Here is a 21,179-nt window from a genome sequence, read left to right as displayed (position 1 = left end):
AGAGGCCCAATTGGGGAACTAGAGGCCAGACTCAGGGGGAAGAGGGGAAACTGGGAGAAGGGACTGGGTTGACCTCTAACCAGTTTCAGGACAAGGATGTTCCTCTGGGAGGAAGTGAGATGGGGGACGCCAGTAGCTCTAACGAAGAGCACCCTTCACAGCAGAGCAGGTCAGGAGATACACTTAAGAAAAATAATATTGCCTCCCAAGGGCAGTGATGAGAATGGGAGCTTCCTGAGGGGCAGAAACCATGTTTAATGCATCTTTATAATTTTTTTCTTGAGGAAAAAGATGGCGGCTGGGGGGAGAGTACAACGAATAATCCCTAATAAGGGAGAAGTGTATAAAACAGCTTGCTATTTCCATTAACCAGTGTTTAGGTGACTTTCCAAGTTAATGTTGTTGGTTAGTTGGTTCCTGAAGGCAGGTGTGTTTTACCGCTCCTGGTGGGTTCCTGCCAAGAAAGGAGAGACTGGATTATATCCTAGTTGGCCTGGTGCAGAGACCTTGGGAGGGCTGAGTCAGTGAGGGGCTACTGAGCTGCACTTCACGCAGGAGGGAAACTAAGAACAAGGAATACATCAACACTAACAAAGCCTAACTATGAGTGGTGGGAGCAGGATTTTTTCTTATCTCCAATAATTTGTATTTTTCTAACTTTTCTATAATAAGCATCTATGACTTCTATATTTGTGGAAAATTAAACCTATTTCTCTAGTTTATACTGTACATCTTTAGTTTCTAGAAAACCTGAGCAGACATTATGTGCAAACTTCATATTCGTGTGTTTTTAGTGGGGAAAAAAAAAGGTTTTCCAAGCATGTATGAGGGAATGGAAAATATAACGTAGGAAATACACCCCAGAAAGTTATATCCACATAATTCTACAAAGAGGGGAAGAAGTCTGCTAGGGATAAGACTTCCCAAGAACTTCTGGGGGAAAAATGGTAACGTTCTCTCTAGGTGTGGCAAGAGACAGGGTTCCAGCTAGACGAATTACCTGGCAGCCTGGGGAGGAGGCGGTGGCAGGTAGGAAAGGTGGCCCCGGTCCTCCGGGACGGGGGGCGGAGCAGGAAAGGGCGGCGCGTGGCGGGCGGGAGGCGGAGCCGCTCGCGCCCAGGTGGGGATGAGCCGGGGCTGTACCTGCTCGGGGACCGCACCTGCTCGGGGACCGCGGCCGGCCCTCCCGCCGCCCAGCGCCGAGAGAGCGGACAGCGGAGGGATTCCTTGGAGAAGCGGTGCGTCCCGGGGCGGCAGTCGTTGAAGAGAGACGCAGCGCCCCCGAGCCCCTGAGCTGACAGGGGCCAGAGAGCTGCCGGCATGGCCCCCGAGCTGCGTGCGCCTTGGCTGCTGCTCTTCACCTGGCTCCCGGCAGGTGAGCCTTGGGACAAAGTGGGTCTCACCCTGGGCCCGGGGAGACAGGAAGCCATTGTTGCCTGGCCTTGCAGAACTGGTCACAGGCAGGCCAGTGGAGGCCTGGGCCGCGCTCTGGCAGCTCTTGGCACAGGCGCCAGGAGGTGCGGGGACTGGCTCGAGTTTCTGCCTGTGGGAACCTGTTGTTTTCCTCTTTTATTAGCCCCGGCCTTTGCGAAACAGGTGCAATTAAGGAAGAAACCCAGAGCCTCTGGGCTTCCGTCCTGCAGTCTGTAGGCACTTCTTGGTCTGATAAACGTGGAAGCACCACTCTTTTCGCCCCTCATTACTTTGCCCTTTCATCGGATGCTCGCTTTTAGGTTTTCAATATGGTGACAGAAATGCCTTATGTCGCTCCTGGGAGCTTATAACGTGTTCTCAGTATCATGGGATGTTCGAAATGATTCCGAACCTATTTTACAGGACTGAACCGTGTGTCTCTTTGCTCATCATGTTCAGTGTCGTTTTTCTACTTTCTTTGTATCCACCCACTTTCCTAACTTTATCCCTTGTTCGTTCTCTTCCCATCAGGTGCCCAAACACCCACCCACCCCTCCCTGCTCTTAACCTTCCCACCGTCTCCTTCGGAAAGCATGGGTTTGTGTCTCAGTGTATCTCTTGGAAATGTGACAGGAGTACGTATCTGCAGGAGTAAAATCAGGTAGGAAAGGATAGCTGAGTGCTTGACTGTGCAGGACTTCCAGCCCTTTTCAGTTTGGGTGTAGGTGTGACCTTGCAAACAGAACAGTATGAGTTCCCTTGGAAATTTCATTTTACCATTCCCCACCCCCTCTTTTAGGAACAACTGCTTTCTCACCTCTAGGTTGTCAGTTGGAAGTCGGCTCAGTTTGCTCACAGACCAACTTGAGTCTTGCATTTTTCTGAGGGAAAAGATGTAATATGAAGGTGTGGGCAGAATTTCGTTTTTACCAGCTTGATAGGACTTGAAGACCACTCAGATGTAACTAAATCTCATTCAGCAAGATTCTACAATAGTTTAAGCTTAATGCTGAGAATAAAAAAGACGGAGAATTGCAAAAGGGTGAGAAAACTGGAAAATCAGTGTTCCTAAGATCCTCTGGCTCATGCCATTTTCTGCAAGATATGTGTCCTGTCAGTTGTCTGAAGTTGACCAGGGTAGATGTTGGACACATGGTACACAAGGAAATGGACCAAACCTCACCTAAGTTGAAGTGCCTGAAATTCCACCAGAGCAGTTACCCGCTTAGACTGTGACAGAAAAATCCTAAACATCCCAGCTTCTCACAGTCCTCTCTCCTTTGCCTTATGTGTTTAGCTCAAATTCCACAGCAACTAGGGGTCTCTGAAGCTGCTTGAGCTGCCTTTTCAGGAAAATCGAGGTCTACTCCCACCTCTGCCCTTTAGCACCCCATCCCCAAATTAGGACTTTGTAGCCAGCCATCATCCAGGTCAATAGAATAAGAAAAGAAGCCTTACAGACAAAGATCTTATTAGGATATAAACCCCAATCCTTAAATCATCAGCATAATGTTTTAAAGGCTATTTGATTCTTATGAAGAATATTGAACACTGAACATTTTTCAAATACAGTGATTATGACCAAAGGGTATATTCTTATAGTAAGCAGATTGCTAAATGGACAGGGACTTTTTTTTTTTTTTAAGATTTTATTTATTTATTTGTCAGAGAGAGAGAGAGAGCACAAGCAGGGGGAGAAGCAGGCTCTTCACTGAGCAGGGAGCCTGATGTGGAACTCGATCCCAGGGTCCTGGGATCATGACCTGAGCTGAAGGCGGATGCTTACTGACTGAGCCACCCAGGCGCCCCTGGGCAGGGACTTTAGAAAGTGGGGTTCCAACTGTTCAGGAAAGAGCCATGCAGTGTTAGTAGCAGGATGCTGAAGTGGTAAAATTCTACAAACTGCCGTGTTTCCTGCCATTCTTTAATTAGAAACCTACCTGCATGACCCGCTTTAGAACCAGAGAATGCTGAATTCAAAAAAGTCCGAAGTGAACATCTAATCTCACTTTTATTTCATAGGTGCAAAATTGACATTTCAACTGTTCAGACTCCAACACTTTGAGAGGAAATAACTATTTGAGCAGATATTTTCCCCAAATGTGTTTAGGAAATGTAAAAAAAAAAATACGAGGAAAAAAAAAAGCTGCATTCAGCTATTTAATGTGCATTTGGATTTTGCATCCTCAATGTTTGTGTGTCTCTGGTCAACTTAATTGCTGGAAGTCTGCAGTAAACAGGGATGATTATAGTACATATCTCAAGATTTTTGTGAGGATTAAGCGATATGAAGATTTTAAGACACTTAAGATAGTGGCTGAAACAAAGTGAGGGTTTAATAAATGTTAACCTTGGTGATAACAATACTCATGATTTAGACCCAAGGAGGACTTTTTAGAGCTAACTTTAAAGAAACAATTTAAGTGTCCCCTCCTCCTCCTTCCCCTATAGCTAAGAAACTGCAGTTAATAGTAAGGCAGATGGACTATCTGGAATTGAAATTCAGATTCTTTCTCTTACTAGCTGTGACTTCAGAGGAATTATTTCAATTCCCTTCATCTAGAAAACAGGTAAAATTCCTGACGAGCCCGTCACACCTCCCACTCTCCCATAAGGCCAACTTATGTTGGGGGGGGGGAGTTAAGATCAAGGACAGTGTCTACAAAATGGTCATCACTCAGGAAATACTGGGTCCCTCCCCACCACCCCCACCTCTTTATTTTTAGACCAAACTTCCTAAAATTCTCTAAGATCAAACTGAAAATCAAGTTTCTTCTCTCACTTCCAGTATCTGCCAAAGCAGTGCTTTTCAAACTTTTTTTTATATTTCTCACTAAGAAATACAGTTTATGTTGTAACATGTACACATATATAAGATTTATAAAACAGAAACAAAAATACACATACACACAAACCCATTACTATGCTGGATAAAAGAATAACAAATTGACATCACATATTATTTTAATAGCATTTAAATTAGTAGAAAATAGTCCCCAAATTTACATTAAATAGAAAAATCCAGTAAGTTGACTTTCTCAAGTTCTGCTGCAAATTGCATTATGAACTTTGGAAAACCCGAGAGTATGTTCATTTTGGTCCATCACCCTGTTATTTTCTGTTTCTAAAGAAGAGTTAACCCAGCTTCTGGTTAGCATCCAAGTTTCTGCAGTTGTAAAGTGTGGGCCATTAGTGAAAATATATCAGATTAGGATACTGGCTAGCTAGTCAGTGTGACCTGTGGTCCTGATGAAGCCTCTCAGGTCAGGGAGTCCTGGGAAGTTACCACAGTCCCTGTGCTCTGAGCTATGGAAAGATCTCTCGTCAGAGTTTCGGTTTGTTTGTTTTTGTACTTCTTCAAAGTATTTTTCTTTAAAAAGAAACTTTTAGCACACAAATGATACTTGTTCCTTAAAACAAAACATTAAGATAATCTAAAGTAAGTACTGCGGCCTTTTCCATTATTGGCTTATGGTTCTGATTACCTCCAGCCAGCCTCAAAGTTTATTCCTGGAGTGAAATTTTAGTTTTCCACCCAAATTCTAAAAGGGTGTGTCTCATTTGGGCTTCTATGAGTTTTTTAAGATTATAGAGTGGAGTTAACTCACAGATGCCATAGCTCTCAACTTGTAGTATCATTCTTCGGGAAATCAGCCAGCTGACTCCTAGGGGATGCGATTCTTAGAGAGCATATAGGCCAGTAATTTTCCCTTGGTGGTGGGGATAAAGTGTGGAGTCACGTTAAAGACTGAGTGACATCTCAACCCCCAATGTAGTGGATAGGAAAGTGGAACTTCTCAGGCTAATCAGGGTGTGGGTGGTGGATGGGAGCTGCCCACTCTGCTCCTTCCTTACCTCCATGGGGCCCCTGAAGTAGCTCCCCAGAATCCCAGGGCTCCGCTGAACTCAAGTACAAATCACACCCAGTCCCTGTCTGTCTTCCCCTCTGGGCCAGTTTTGCAGATAAGGAAATCTGTGTCCAGGAAGGTCACAGCCTTAGGCTGACACCATGGAGTTAGTTTGAGAGCTGAGACCAGAACCCCGGCATCCTCACTTTTAGTCCATGGCTCTTTCCCCTGTTTCATACCATGGAGCAAGTTTGTGTTGTCTAATTGAATCCTGGTATGCAGAAATAGAAATAGATTGCCTCCTGGATGTCTAACTAAATTCTATTTATTAGCCAACAAGGATGCCGGGGAATGAGATGCTGGGTAATTAATGTACCGTCTGGCTGGGTTTCTTTTAGCCCAGTACTGTATTATATCATGTCCTTGGGGAAGAAATAAAATGGTGTGCTTTAAGAATTAGGAAGACTTTGATCATGTGTCCTCTTTCTCTCATCTTTCTTTTTTTCAAATTAAGATTATTTATTTATTTGAGAGACAGAGATAACGACAGAAATAGGAGAGAGAGCAGGAGCAAGGAGGAGCAGGAGAAGCAGACTCCCCATTGAGCAGGGAGCCTGTTGCGGGCCTTGATCTGAGGACCCCAGGATCATGACTTTAGCCAAAGGCAGATGCTTAACCAGCTGAGGCACCCAGGTGCCCCTCATCTTTATTTCTGTAGTTTTCAACCTGTAAATCTTAGTGTAAGGTGGGGTCAGAGGAAGGCAGTTTTGACACTTTCTTCATTTCCCAAGCCCTATTAATCACCATGTTCTGTTTCTTAATCCCAGGATCTGCCCCCTCTTTTCTAATCCAGGTGATAAACCTCACACTAGCCTATTTTAAGCATCCTAACCATCTCCTTGCCTCGAGGCCTGCTACTGTCCCTGTCTCGTTCCAACCAGACTTGACCCAGATGACAGGTTAACCTACCTGGGTTCATCTTTTCCACTTCACACTAATCCTCCAAGCACCTCTACTAGATCTCCATAGCTTTTAAGAATGCATTAAAGCTCTTTGTTTGGATTTCAAGGCTCACTCATTCTGGCCCCACTCCTTCGGGTAGCCTTCTCCCCAGTGATCCGGGCGTGCTCCCGTACTCCCTCTCCATTGCAACACACTTTGATTTTTTGTCTGGCCATGCTACAAATGGTTAACTTTATTTGTTTTCTGTACTTTTAGAGTGCTTAAAATTTGCTCCAGGCAGTTTAGTCTGTCTTGTGTGAATTCTTTGTTCTTCTGTTCAGCAAATGTTTAATGCATACCACGTACAAGGCATGCTGGCAAACACGAGCTGTGTGGCCTTACACCAGTTACTTAACCTCCCTGAGGATTTTTCTCATCTATGAAATGGAGATAAAATAAGGCTTATCTCATGGGTGTTTTACGAAGGTTAAATGAGATAATATATTAGCACCTGATACCATGGCTAACAACATAGCAAGTGCCCAGTACATATGTTTCCTCCCCAGCATGGCCACATGCTTAGCACCGCCCTGAGCCTCACGCTATGGAGTAGCATACACCAGACCTTCGTTCAACATGGAATACATAGACGTAATTCCTCCTCTGCCCCAGCCCGCTTCTCTTTGTCCCCTTTCCCCGTCTCCTAATTCTCTCCATCCCTTACTTCTGGTTCACAGTCACAGCTACTCCTTCTTCCACTTGATCCTTTCATATTTGCACTGTTATCTAAGGAAATATAATAAGTACCGATGGCAAATAGACTTGGGGAGATAGCTTGTTCAGACATAAACTCTGATAGGATTAAACCTGTGTACTTTTTGTTAACCTGCTTAATGGAGCATAGGTGACTGGATACGTGAAAACACTCAAGAATTGAGACCTTCTGTCGGGAGTTAGCACTAGGCTACTGCCCCTTGCCTGGAAAGACCGTGCTCCCCCCGCTGCCTCCCACTCCTCTCCAGGCAGGACCCTTCATGTGTAAAGGAGGGGAAATGCCATTCAGTCCCCGGAAAACAGTTCTTAGTTAAAACAAAATTAAAAAAAAAAGTTTTGTATCTATATCCCTGTGTTGTACGGATAAAATATTCTAAAAACTGTATAACATCTTGCCCAATCTGATACGATACAGGGAAGGCAGACTGAATAAAGAAATATACAAAGATATGCATGTGTTTGGAACACATAGCATTTAATTGTAAAGATAATCTTCTTTTGTTGGTATGTTTTCTTTCAACTTTAATATAGGACGTAGTCCCCACTCCGCACAGCAGCGTCGTCTTGGAAAGTACTTCATGGTAAGAATCAGAGAATCGTCTTCCACTTCCCTCCTTCCTAGGAGCTCCAATATCTCATCTGAAGTTAGTTTCCACCCTTAAATGACAGGTTTCCCTCCCTCTTTCAGAGGAGACAACCTGAATGGGTTTGCCAGGGGACAAAGTGACGAAGCTTTAAAAGCTTTTAATGCCAGTTTACATTTGTATCCTTTTAATTCTTTCAAAATAGTTTTACATGCTGTTTTCAATTGACCTCAATCTCTAAGGTGGGCAAGATAAGTACAAATGATACAAATAAGAGCTAATGTTTATTCAGTGGCTATTATGTCCCAGGCTCTTTGCTAAGTGCCGGACATTTATTATCTCATTTAATCCTTACTACAACACTATCAGGGAAGTTTTGGTTTTTTTTAAGATTTATTTATTTTTTAATCCCCCTCCCATTTATTTATTTATTTTTAAATTCTTCTTTTAAATTCAAATTAGTTAACATATACTGTATTATTAGTTTCAGGGGTTGAATTTAGTGATTCATCAGTTGCATATAACACCCAGTGCTCATTACATCAAGTGCCTTCCTTAATGCCCATCACCCACCCCCCCCAGCAACCCTCAGTTTGTTTCCTAGAATTAAGTGTGTCTTATGGTTTGCCTCCCTCTCTATTTTCATCTTATTTTATTTTTCCTCCACTTCCCCTATGTTAATCTGTTTTGTTTCTTAAATTCCACGTAGGAGTGAAATCATATGGTATTTGTCTTTCTCTGATTGATTTATTTCACTTAGCATAATACACTCTGGTTTGATCCACATCATTGCAAAGGGCAAGATTTCATTCTTTTTGATGGCTGGGTAATATTCTGCCACACGCGCACACGTGCACACACATACACACACACCCCACATCTTCCTTATCCATTCATCTGTCAATGGACATCTGGACTCTTTCTATATTTTGGCTCTTGTGGACATTGCTGCTATAAACATTGAAAGATTTGTTTATTTTAGAGAGAGAGAGCACATGCATGCATGCGTGTGAGTGGGGAAGGGGCAAAGGGAGAGGGAAACAAGCAGATTCCCCACTGAGCAGGGAGCCCGATGCGGGGCTGGATTCCAGGACCCTGAGAGCATGACCTGAACCAAAATCACAAGTCAGATGCTTAACTGACTGAGCCACCCAGACACCCCTATCAGGGAAATATTATTATCATTCCAGTTTTGAATATAAAGAGGCAACCGTAGTTTGGAAGTAACTTGTCAGGTCTCTTAGCTGGTGGGGGAGTGGAGGCAGAATCTGAACTTAGGAAGTCAGTCTCCAGAATTGAAGTTTCGAAAAGAAAATGATAGAGATATTTAGGAAATCAGATGGCAGTTAGCTGAGGGAATGGAGATGCCACAGGATGAAGGACATTTAAGAATAGAAAGAGGGGTGCCTGGGTGGCTCAGTTGTTTAAGCATCTGACTCTTGATTTTGGTTCAGATCATGATCTCAGGGTTGTGAGATCGAGCCCCGAGCTTATGATTCTCTCTCTCCTTCTCACTCTGCCCCTCCCCCCACCTCAAAAAAGAATGGAAAGAAAATATAAGAATTTGAAAACAGTTTAAAGAGCACAGATCCAAAAAGGACATCTACCTTGTTGAATCTGTTCCTCTTTTCAGCTCAGATTCTGCTGTTCCTAGTCTCTTCTTGAAGACTTTACCTGCGTAGTAGTGTGCATGCCCAATGTGGTTAGTTTTACTGAGAAGTCCAAGGCTAAAGGACAAGAAGGATGGGAGGGTTTTGCCTTTAAGATGGGCTGTCCTCCTCCCAATCTGGAAAATCCTCCTGCTTTTTGAGTCTAGCACCAAACTTCCACTTTGAAAGTCAAGCTTGCCTGCGTGGGAGAGATGAGGTTTACCCAAACCAGCAAAACCAAAACTCCAGCAAAACCAAATCGTGAAGCTGAGAGGGCTTGGCTTATTATCATGTCTGAACCTTTGCCCATGTATATGAGCAGGACTGTTCCCACCCAGGGGGTTTTGTGAGGAGCACGGACCATGTGTGCACGTCACCTGGCACACAGTAGATGCTGAGATCCAGAGCAACAGCCGAGACAAAGGGGGCGAGATTTGCTGGTTGCTCAGTACCTGTTGTCCTGGGCCTCTTCCCTCTCTTCTTGCAGAAGGCAAGAGCACTGGGTGTTATATGCCCAACCTGAGAGCTGGGCAGGTTGCTGTGGGGCTGGCAGACCCCCGGAGAACATGTGAGTAAGCTCAGTATGGTCAAAATCATGGGAACCTGACGTATTTCAAGGCTTGAAATTCACAGAGGGGATGAAATCAAAGAGAGGGTGAAGGAATAGTACCCAGGCAAAGCCAGTGCTGGTAAAGGTGAGTCCTGTCACCGCAGGTGTGTATTGGCATAATAAAGGCATTCATGGAACGGGGCGGGAGCTGAGGGAGGACTTGGTAATGAAGGTGATCACCCTTGTCCCCGTTCTCCTCCCTCAGAGTGTCAGCTCCCCCAGAGAAACTCCTTTCCAAATTCCTTTCTCTGACTCCCAGCAAACTTGCCCTCCAGCCAGATGTCCCACCTCTACACAAATAATGTTAACTACTGCCCTTTGAATGAATTGCTATGTATGTCTAATTACCATTCAGCAAAACAAAGAATCTGTAGGTTATTAATCACAGTAGCAGAGTAGGGACTGTTGCCAGTTGTCCCCTGGCTGTCCACTCCAATTATTTGCAGGCTAATGAGTACCAAACATTGTCCTTTATTTAGAGAAGAACTGGGCAGAGTGGAGAGAGCACTGCTCAGGGACGGGATCTTGACTCTGACCTCCTTAGAAAGTGAACGAACACAGACAAGCCACTCATCTTTTCCAGTCTCAGATTTGTGGTGTGCAAAAATGGCCCTGATTGTTTTCTCCCAGGGGTCATATTTGGTGTGTAAAAGAAAATATTTGAAAGTACGGTGTGAACATAGGATTTTGTTTAGACCATAAACGGGTGTTTTTATCTCTGTTCTAATCCATATATTTACTGAGCCAAATAAGCTAGTGTTGACAGTGCCATCCTCATCGTCGTCAAAAGCTTACCTGTAGTGACTTCTCTTTGGTTAAAGCTGTGTTGGGTGAAAACTCCAAGGTCTATTTCAGGTCAGTTCTGGATAAAAGAAAGGGGGATGGTGAGAGTGGAGAAACAAAAATAATAAAGCAGATTACAAAACAATCCATGTTAGGCTTGAGATGCTAGTCACCAGCTCTTCCATTCTGATTGGACTAATTTCCAGGAATCTTACAGCTGGTAGAGGCAGCAGCTATTTTCCCCCAAACTGCTCAAGGCTCATTTTCAAAATGATAATCTTTATAGCTGGATGAGGAAGTCAACAGTCTTCCTTAAAAAATCCACTTTTGCCCTAGTACTCTACAGAAAAGTCTTCCGTGATTACCCATTAACTAGAAATAGATGCTTCAGTGAGATTTAGACTCCACCCGGTCTCCCCACCCCCAGTCACTACCACCAGCCCCGCCTTATTTATCCCTCTGTTTCCTCTAAAGCCAGGGGCTGGTTCCCTCCAGGTTTCCCAAGTAACTGCCCCTTCCTGATAAGGGACTCTGCTCTCTCTTTTCTTCTGTCTTGAAACTGTTTCTCTGCCTTCTTCCTATTTTTCATGTGTAATCTTCATCCTACCTGAGTGTTAGGGTCCAGCTTATATTTCTTTCTTCCATGATTCTTCCCTGCCCACAGGTCTCCCCCGCATTTCTGCAGACCCTCTGTCCAGCGTGCTTGTCACAGGCCCATCCTTATTTCAGCCCAGCCCTGGAGACAGTTTGGGTCATTTCTGGGGGCAAGGGCCTGTCCTGAGCTGCACCCTGTTCTTTCTCTGTGGATGTGAGGAAAGTGGGTACATGTGTCCATCATAAGGCACGGCTTACTATCTTACGAGGGCTGTGTCCCGAAGGTGAGGCAGGATCCAGAACTGCGTAGCCGTGGTCTTCAAGCCAGGCCCACCCAGCTGCTGTGTAAGGGGTGAGGGTGGGGGCTAAATGTTTGTTTGTGGGAGTATCTCAGTCAAAATGGGAACACGGGAACATTCTAACATGTTGGTTATGTGTGGACCTCTGACCATGCCCTCTGTGCCACTGGGTTCCTCATCAAGGCAGACCTGGAGCTGTGTGTTTGTAGCTTTGGAGGCTAGGGAGAGGGAGTTTCTAAAAAGACAAAAGAAAAATTCTTAATATCTTCAAGTCTTTTTAAATAAAATTTGTCACAGTCTGATCATTTTTATTAATTTTATGCTCAGGTTGGCCACCTGTCCTGCCAGTTTCTACTGTTAATATATTCTTGGTCATACATCCCTTTATTTGTTCAACAAACATTTACTGGGCGTCAAGAAGGTGATGGGTTGTGCTTTAGCAGTGAGTCAGCGACAGACTCAGCCGGCCTCCTCAGAGCCTGCAGTCAGCTGGCCATCACCAAGGCGTGTGAAACGAGCTGCCTGGGGGGGGGTGGGGAGGCACTTTGGGAAAACACGCAAGACCCCTCTCCCAGATTTACAGTCAGGGAAGGCTTCTGGAGGAGGTGAGGGTGCAGCGGAAGACCTAAGGCATACATAGTAATTAGCCTCGTAAAGGGAATGGAGTGGTGGCTAGTGCTCTGGGAGAGAGCTCCAGCCGAGAAGTCCACACGTGGGATGACCTCGAGAAGATGGTGATCCTGACACAGGAAGGAATGAAGCAAGTTCAGGGCGGCTGACACCCTGAGTGTGAGGTGGGCCTGGAAGGGAGGTGAGGCAGCAGAGAGAGGCTAAAGGCAGACCTGACTGGCTTCATAGGCCTGTTGAACTTCCCTGGGGAAATGGGGGAAACATTTTAAAGAAAGTAACATGAAAGTGATATATACATGTATTGGCAAGCTCACTCCAGTACATATATGGCCTTCTTTTAATATAGTTTCTTTATTGTTGTTGGATGTGTTAAGACTGTCAATGGATCACGAGATCCTGGCGAGTCATCCTTACTCTTTCTCTCCCCCATGTCTCCCATGGTGTCTGTGTGGTCCCCTCCTCCCCCACTGCCTGCCAGCCCCTAACTAGTCAGCTAGTGTGTTTACTTATTTGCATTGTTTTTATTATCCCATGAACAGAAGTAGGTCACCTCCCAGAGGCATGGTCTGTCTTCAGCATTGTCTCATGCTCTTGGCTGCAGGGTGCCTGTCTTTGCTGGTGACGGTCCAGCACACAGAGCGCTATGTCACCCTGTTTGCCTCCATCGTCCTCAAATGTGACTACACCACCTCCGCCCAGCTCCAGGACGTCGTGGTGACATGGCGCTTCAAGTCCTTCTGCAAGGACCCCATCTTTGACTACTACTCTGCATGTGAGTCCCTCCCCCCTCTGCCCACATCCCTCTGTGAAGCATGGTTATGAGGTCACTGGAATTATTTAGGATCACAAATCCTTATGAGAGGGAGCCACAAAGGTCACTTAATGCAGTCTCCTCATTTTATAGATAAACAACCCAGACAGATGAAGTAACTTATTTGAGGTCACAAACTATTTTATTTTAAGATTTATGTCCTACCTTGTTCTAAAAAAATATAGGCAGCTCAGACATTAAGTTTTTTAAAAGGCAGTGCCAGTCCCGCCTCCTGGCCCATTCCGGGTTGCGTGCCGGCACCCTGAGATGAGTGTGCAGTCTGCCTCCATTCCCCTTCCCACCTGGGAATGTGGACAAGTAGCCCCCTACATCCCCCAGGACCCCGAGGAGTGGCCGTTTGTGAACCTCCCCCCGCCCGCCACTGCCACACTCCCTTTTGTGGCCAGCTTTCCTAGTGGCCGAAGAAACTCTCCCAGTGGGCAAGAGCCCGCTGCAGCCCGGGAACACGTGCTCAGTGCTGCACAAACCGCCCCCCCCCAACCACGCTTAGCCAAGTCCTACTTCTCAGTAGCAGCCGCCCCACTCATGTCAGCTGTCCTCCCTGGAACCAAAGCTCTTTCTAGCTGTCTACCTCTGCCTCTGTCAAGGCACAGAGGAACCCAGATCCTCACCATCAGCCCTGGACAATTAAGCTTGTAGAAATTTTAGGGGGTACAATAGACACCCTTACTGAGGTGAAGAAAAAGGGGAGAGGCATCAGCTTTACCTCTTTTAGCCCTGACTAATGTCTTATAGCAAGAACCCCGATACCTAAATGTCTTAGTCACCCACTGGCATTGTCCCCAAAAGACACATCTCTGAATCAAGGCATGATTTCCGGGGGGGTTACTCTTCACATAAAGTCAGAAGGGAGGAGAGCCAGGGTAGTGGGCACTTGCGACCAGCAAATGTATTATAAGGGCAGGTGGACGAACCCTATGGGAGCCAAAGCTGGGGTGACCAAAACTGAAGCAAGGGTAGTTGGAATGGGAGACAGAGGCATGGAGCCAGGATTTGGAACTGATGGCCTTTTAGACAGGTCTGGATCTTGCTGCTCAACGGTAAAAATGCAGACTCCCAGATTCTCACTCCAGACCCACAGAATCAGAATCTTCAGGTTGAGCAAGAGTCCCAGTAGACACATGAGCTCAGGATAAAAATGAGAAGCTTCACGGCTCCAGGCAACAGTAAGGGCGCCCTTCTTCACAGGAATTCCCCGTGGCTGTGTGACTTGGCTGTGTCCTCTTTCCTCAGCGTACCAGGCAGCTTTGTCCCTGGGCCAGGACCCATCCAATGACTGCAATGACAGCCAGCGGGAGGTTCGCATCGTGGCTCAGAGGCGGGGGCAGAATGAGCCCGTGCTGGGGGTGGATTACCGGCAGCGCAAGATCACCATCCAGAACCGTGAGTGCAGGGGAGGCGGCAGCGATCCGGGGGCGGCGAGAGGTGCAGACATTGGGCCTGGGCGGCTGAGTCATAGTGGGGATTTCCCTTTTTTCTTTTCTTTTCTTTTCTTTTTCTTTCTTTCTTTCTTTCTTTCTTTCTTTCTTTCTTTCTTTTTCTTTCTTTCTTTCTTTCTTTCTTTCTTTCTTTCTTTCTTTCTTTCTTTCTTTCTTTCTTTCTTTCCTTCCTTCCTTCCTTCCTTTCTTTTCTTTCCTCTTCTTTTTTCTTTTCTTTCTTTCTCTTTCTTTCCTTTCTTTCTCTCTCTCTTTCTTTCTTTTTTTGTTGCTGTTTATTTGTTTGTTTAAGGAAAGTGCCAGATACATAGAATGCTGTACCACTATCTGAAGTCACTCCCCCTGGAAATTGGTCTCTGGATGAGAAGGTGTCCTACAGCTTTGGCTAAAGGTCTGGGAGTGGGTGGTTTCTTTTGCTTTTTCATGGCCCAGGTGTGGCTCAGGCTTGTTTGCTCCCTCCCATAAATTGCTCTCAGGGCCTGCATGGACCCTAGGCTCCTGAGTTTCCCTCTGGCCACTCCTGTTGTACATGTCTAAGGGGCTTCCAAGTAGATGGCTACCTGGAGACCATCATTGCCCATTGGTAGAGGAAAGAGCATTAGCCTTAGAATCTAAAGACCTGTCTGGGTCTCTTGTTGCTTCCACCTGCTAGCTCATGGGCCGGTAGCAGACATTTTCTCTGGCCTCTGTTACCTCATCTGAAAGATGGACATAATGGTCTCTGTCTCCATACACCAAAGTAAATATCAAATGTGATATCTCAGAGCTATGTGTAAAGCACATTTATTCTTTGTGCCTAGTACAGGGACTGGTGGTTAGAGCCCTCAGTCTTCAGTCAGACTCGGGTGTGGGTCCCCATTCTGCGCTTAAAGGGTATGCGAACTTGGGCAAGTCCCTTCAGTTTTTTTAGCCTCAATTTCTACAAAATGGGACTTGCCATAGTACTACCGATCTCCTGGAAAGTTGTCAGCATTAAGCGTGATGATATGCGTAAAGGACTCAGCAAATATGAAGTGTGCAGTGAGCTTTGGTTACGATCACTGAGCGCACTTTTGGATGGATGGGCTAGGGCCCCACCTTCCTATCTTGCAATCCAGGATTGCCGTGATGGATTATATACAGAGTTCAGAACCTGTTTCAATGAGCTTCACGTGCAGTGTTAAATAAATATTTGCTGATTAAAAGGGGAAAAAGAAGGGAGAATACATGAAGCAGGCCACTCAGGGTACCTGTAAGCAACAATGTGAGGAAATCAGTAAATGCTCTATGACCGTTTAAAGGTAGATCACTTAAAGGGAACCAATTTAACATTTGCTTCCAAATTTGTGTCTAATACTTTGGCTGTAATATTTAAGTCTCCTTTCACACACGATCTCTGATTTCCCCAAGCCAGCCCGTAAACTCTCAGCCTTAAGGAACATCTGTCCCCTTCTGGTCTCTAGGTACATTCTTAAGGACTCGGGGTGGTTCTGTTTTTCCCAGAGCCTACAGAATTAGCCCTCATCTGACTCCAAAGTTTAAAGTCTCTTTAACTGGCAAGTCTCCTTTATAGTTTTTGAAGGATGAAAGTCCCCACAGGTGACAGTCCCCACTTTTCTTTTTTTCTTATTTTGAGTAATACTATCCACCGTCTGTACTCCCAGTCATGTTTGGATCAAACTCTGCTTCTCACTTACACTCATGGAAAAGCAGTATTTCCCCTTGGTTTTTATTTCTACCTCCGTACTTGTCATGACTTCTGGAGCCCTTGTTTTCTGACACTTTATGCTGGTGCGTGCATCATTTGAGATGACCGTGTCAAGTCAGTTCTTGGATTATTTAAAATATTAACATACCTGAATGTCCTCATTACTGTGATATCCCTAAAAAAATCTTTATGTCTCTAGTAAAAATTGGGGCAGATTTTTAATGCGCATTAACATTGAGAGAGAACTTCCTCCAAAGCATTTTTACCATTCTTCCAAGTCTGGGGTAAGCTTGTTTCTGAGAAAGGTAGTGTGTTTGGAAAATCATGGGTAGGAAAAAATCGTAGAGATTGACGCAGAAAGAGAAGGAAACAGAAGTTGAAGGTAGCTCCAGTGGTGCATGACCTTGAATTTTTGTTTCATTTCCTCAATGAATATTTTTTGACAAACAGATAATGAAGATAAGAATTATAGATGGGACTGCCATCTCTAATTGCGTGTCCATGTGCACCTTTAAGAGAGGATAGGAAATCATGCCTTTGTTCTGGATGGCCACATCCATGATCCAAAGTTATATGACTGTGAGAGAAAGTTATATCCCTGGGAGGCAATGTAATGTGTACCTCACCCACTCGGAGAGCTGTGGTGGGAATGAAATGAGGTCATGTCCAAAATCCATTCAGGGTACCTGGTAGGGCTCAATGAATGGTCAGTACTGTTTGGAGAAAGAGGAGGGTCTCAATGAAAGGACTTTGAGGCCTTCCTCTCCTCTACGAGGGGCCCCCTTAGGATGTGGAAGGACAGTGCTGGGTCTTTAAGCCCTAGGTCAGAAACCAGGGCCCTCTCCTTTAACCCCTGGCACTTTCTCCCTCCCTCCCTCCCTGTAGGAGCAGATCTGGTGATTAATGAAGTGATGTGGTGGGACCATGGAGTGTATTATTGCACCATTGAGGCTCCCGGGGACACGTCAGGAGACCCAGATAAGGAGGTGAAGCTCATTGTCCTGCGTAAGTGCTGCTGGAGCTTTCTCTTTAGCACCCCCATCACTGTGACACTTCTACACACAGAAAAAAACAGAAGCAAGGAAGCCCAGGCTGTTGTTGGATTGCCAACCTCTGAAGGTCCCTTACCAAAGCTAAACTTTTTTTTTTTTTTTTTGCCACTATATTGATTGAACGTAACCTATAGGTCAAGAGCTGCATTTATTAGCCCTCTAGAAAGTCAGGCCTGGAAGCATTCACCAGCATACTTAGTTAGCTTGCTCTTGGCGTCTCCCCTGCAGACTGGCTGACGGTGATCTTCATCGTTCTGGGCGCCCTCCTCCTGCTCCTGCTGATCGGGCTGTGTTGGTGCCAGTGCTGTCCTCAGTATTGCTGCTGCTACGTCCGCTGCCCCTGCTGCCCTGGCCGCTGCTGCTGCCCTGAGGCAGGTGAGAGGGGACAGACAAGCAGGAGGATGGGGTGACTCTGCAGACTGTCGTCCCAGATAGATCTGCTTCACACACCAGGCCAAAACCTTGAGTCCTTCCTGGTTCTCCTCCATGCCCTTCTCCCATCACAGGCTCAGAGGTCTTTGACCTCAGCCTGGAAAATGATGCTCCAGGAAGTTGTAGACCCAAGGGGGAAGACTTCTGCCTGTCTACATCCTAGCCTGTCTAAGGCCTCCTTCCAGTGGTTCTGCCTACTGACAGCATTTCCTCAGTGGCCCTGATAAGCCTGTGCTTAGTATTTGCTCCTAGCACTCACCTTGGTTGGATGTGGCATGGCTGGAGTGGGTGGTTTGAATGTAGCAGTGAGAGAGGAGGCCATCCCTTAGAGATGACTTGAAAAGAACAGACAGAGGAGAAAGGTGTTCGAGCAGTGGTTCTTAAACTTAAGAATCACCTAGGGCTTGTTAAAACTTAGCTGCCGGCTCTACCTCCAGTGTTTCTGATGTAATTGTTTTTGGGTAGGCCTAGGAATTTGTATTCCCAGAAAGTTCTCAAGTGATGTGATGCTGCTGAATGGTGGGCCACACTTCAAGAACCTCTTTTTAGATGAAGGAAGGAGGTTTAGATGAAGGAGAGAGAGAGAGCAGAAGAAGAGCTTAATGTGATCTTTCTTTTGGCTGAAATTTGACCTTTTAAAACAGAATTATGACGTGTCCTAAAAAATTTGGTTGTGGAATGCCAATATTTTTTGTAGAAAATTATTCTATAAAAATCTTTTCTTAATAAATAGATGGAGTGGGATCAACTGCTTTAAATGGAAGGAGTTTTGTGTTCTTAAAATAACATTTTTCCCCTGATGATGTAAGTAAAGTATTACATTGTAGAAAATTTTAGAAATTCGGAAAAATGTAAAGACTAATCTGAGCCCTCAGAGATAATCACTCTTATCATTCTACCAGTTCGGTTCATTTGAACAGAAATTTTTTTAAAAAAGAGATAAGGAATTACCTCTTAAGATAGAAACAAAACTTGATCTACGATGTCAAGAAGGTCAATGTCCTGTGTCTGGTTTCAGGCCTGTGTTCCAGGGTTGTTGTCTTACAGGAAAAGAGAACTAACTTTTATTGGATGTCTGCCATGCGTAGGCCCTTTGCATATATTTCCCTGTATGAATCCTCACAACCCTAGAAGGCTGTATCATCACTACTTAACAGATGAGGGGACTGAAGGTCAGAGTGGTCACAGCTAGTAAGTAGCAGTGGCAGTATGGTCTTGAATCCGGGTTCATCTGACTTATGAGTGCCTGAATTTCACACAGTAGAGGCTGCCACAGCCTCTATGTGGAGATTACAGTGGCTTGGCAGAGATGCCAGATGACCTCCTTAAAGAGAGAAAAAAATAGCAGAGAACTCGGCATTGGGCTGTGGGACTTCCTACCTCTCGAGAGCCTCTGGCAGAGATGCTGTGGAGAAGTCAGTGTCACTGGAGTTGTAATATGCAGGAAGTGATGAGAAATCACTCCCAATATGCTTTCGTAGAATCCCTAGGTCCGTGGGGTACTAAAAACAAGCAGGACTGAGGATAAGGCCAACACAAATGATAAATGTACCCACTGTTTCAGTAAGCTGATAAATGGGTTCTGGGGGAGAGTGGTTTCTCCTAAGTGGTTAGAGTTCATTTAGAAGAACTGGTAGCATAAAGAAATGGAGGCCACAAGTAAAGATCCCTGGACTTGAGCAAATGAGGTCACTTTCAGAGTGAGTCACTACGGCAGACTGTCCTGAGAATTCTGAGGACAAGAAGAGAGTACATGGAGGGGGCAGAAGTTGTTAAGGAGAACTCTTGGGTGAGGAAAGGGGTGTGTGTGATTGTTGGTTAGAATAAGATAACCCCAAGCATATTTGTAGGCAAAGAACCAAGGCCAGTAGGAAAGGAGTAAAGTGAAGCCTTATGAAGTGAGATTCTCACCAAGCAGGTGGAACAGGTGGGAGTGACATGAGGCCTACAGAGAAAGGATTACCTTCAGAAAGGAACTGAAGTGCAGCCTGACCTCTGGAGAGAGAGAGAAAGTCATTAAAATGTGGGGGATGGTCCAAGTAGAAGGGAAGAAACTGAGAGATCTCACACCAACCTGTCTCAATTTCGGCAAATCAAAATTCTAGAGGCAGAAGGGAGCTTGAGAGTGACGTCAGTGTTTCTTGACCTTCTCTGACCGCAGCCCACCTCCCTAACTTGGTCCGACTTTCCAGTGAGTTAATAGAGGACCAGCAAGAAGAAAAATGAGAATGACACCAAATTTTAGTAACCCTTGACAATTCACTTAGTACTGGTAAATGACCCACAGTAGAACTCAAAGATGTAAGTCATTGAAGCTGGACCCTAGATCGGTTACTGGCCATCCTCCCCACAGAACCTCTAGGCATAGCTTGTAGTAGGCCACAGACCATGCTGGGTATCTCTGATCTGTGCCACCCACCTCCCCATCCCCCTTACAGCTGAGGGAAGTAAGGCTAGAGAGACTTCAGCACAATCACGCACAGTTTGGCAGATCGTGGACTAGACATAGGTCTCTCGATTCCATGCCCAGGGCTGGTTCCTCTTCCTCAACCAATATGATGTCATCAGCTGAGAGTTCATGGGGAGGGGAAGTCATGAGAAGTGGGGAATGTTTAAACTGCTCTTGAGGAGGGAAGTGGGCTCGTGAGATCAGTCAAGGGAAGCCATGTTGGGGAGTGCTGTTCGAGCGAGGTCAGTTGTCTGGCTGTGCAGTCAGCACCGGGACCAGAAGTGAAAGCTGAAACGGTAAGAGTTCAAGCTCATGGGATTCTAGGAAGCTCCTAAGGATGTCACTAAAATGACTAGCCGGTCAGGTTAGCAGGGACTGGTTGTACGGGAAAAAGTGAGAGGACTGTGTGACTATGGGTCAAAAGAGGGTAAAGAATGAGTTCTGTAAGAGTGGAGAGGGGCTGGTAAGGGATGGTAAGCAGTTACAGGCAAGTGCAGTTGGAAAGCTTTGGGCACCACGGACGATGCTGGCTGCAGGGAAGGAGAGGCTCGGGTCTCTGGAGGAGGGGGAGGTGTGTGCCAGCTCTGTCACGAAAGAGACGTCTCAAAGAATATGCCCCACGTTTTCCTCAGAAATGAAGATAAATATGCCTTTGGTGGTCTAGTCTCCAAATGTGTACTTTTGTTTCCTATGGGATCTAAGGCAAAAGAAGGGACTTATTATAACAATGTATTATGACAGTGAGAGCCACTGTCACGTGTATTGCTTCATTTAACCTCCAGAACTTTAAGAAATAGGTATTCCTATCCTTAGTTCACGGAGGAGGAGCCAGGGCCCAGAGACTCTGGAAATTCACTCAAAATCACACAGCTGGTTCATGTTGGGATTCACACTGAAGTCCGTCTGACCCTCAAAGCTTGTATTTAAGGAACCTTAACCCTGAGGACCATAGTTCTCAGAAGTTGTTGAGAATCCTCAATAGTCAACTCCAGTTGGGCTGCCTGCTTTAGTATTAAGGAGCTGGTGAAAAACATAGCTTGCGCTAGACCGAAGGACGGTGCTTGGGAGTGGGATCTAGGAATCTGTATTTTTAACTAACTCCTTAACATGGTCAAGGCAGACTTTACTCCACTGAGGTTCAGATATAACTTATTAGGAGTCTTTT

General features: G+C 45.5%; 1 protein-coding gene across 6 annotated transcripts in view; it reads left to right on the top strand.

The window, feature by feature from the left end:
- Positions 1–1,114: 1,114 nt before the first annotated feature.
- Positions 1,115–21,179, top strand: part of ILDR1 (immunoglobulin like domain containing receptor 1) — a 28,705-nt gene continuing 8,640 nt past the window's right edge. For 2 of the 6 annotated variants that reach the window (XM_034659370.1, XM_019807946.2), the window contains exons 1-5: positions 1,116–1,375; positions 12,728–12,898; positions 14,192–14,341; positions 16,967–17,086; positions 17,362–17,508. In XM_034659370.1, the coding sequence (XP_034515261.1) occupies positions 1,321–1,375; positions 12,728–12,898; positions 14,192–14,341; positions 16,967–17,086; positions 17,362–17,508 (643 nt within the window). In that variant the 5' untranslated portion in view covers positions 1,116–1,320. Of the gene's footprint in view, positions 1,376–12,727; positions 12,899–14,191; positions 14,342–16,966; positions 17,087–17,361; positions 17,509–21,179 lie in introns of all 6 variants that reach the window. The other 4 variants (XM_019807948.2, XM_019807947.2, XM_034659366.1 and 1 more) reach the window with 3 other exon arrangements.

This window comes from Ailuropoda melanoleuca, chromosome 1 (genome assembly GCF_002007445.2).
Source record: "Ailuropoda melanoleuca isolate Jingjing chromosome 1, ASM200744v2, whole genome shotgun sequence".
Classification (NCBI taxonomy): Eukaryota; Metazoa; Chordata; class Mammalia; order Carnivora; family Ursidae; genus Ailuropoda; species Ailuropoda melanoleuca.
The sequence above is the reverse complement of the archived record's forward strand: the minus strand, read 5'-3'. Positions and strand labels throughout refer to the sequence as shown.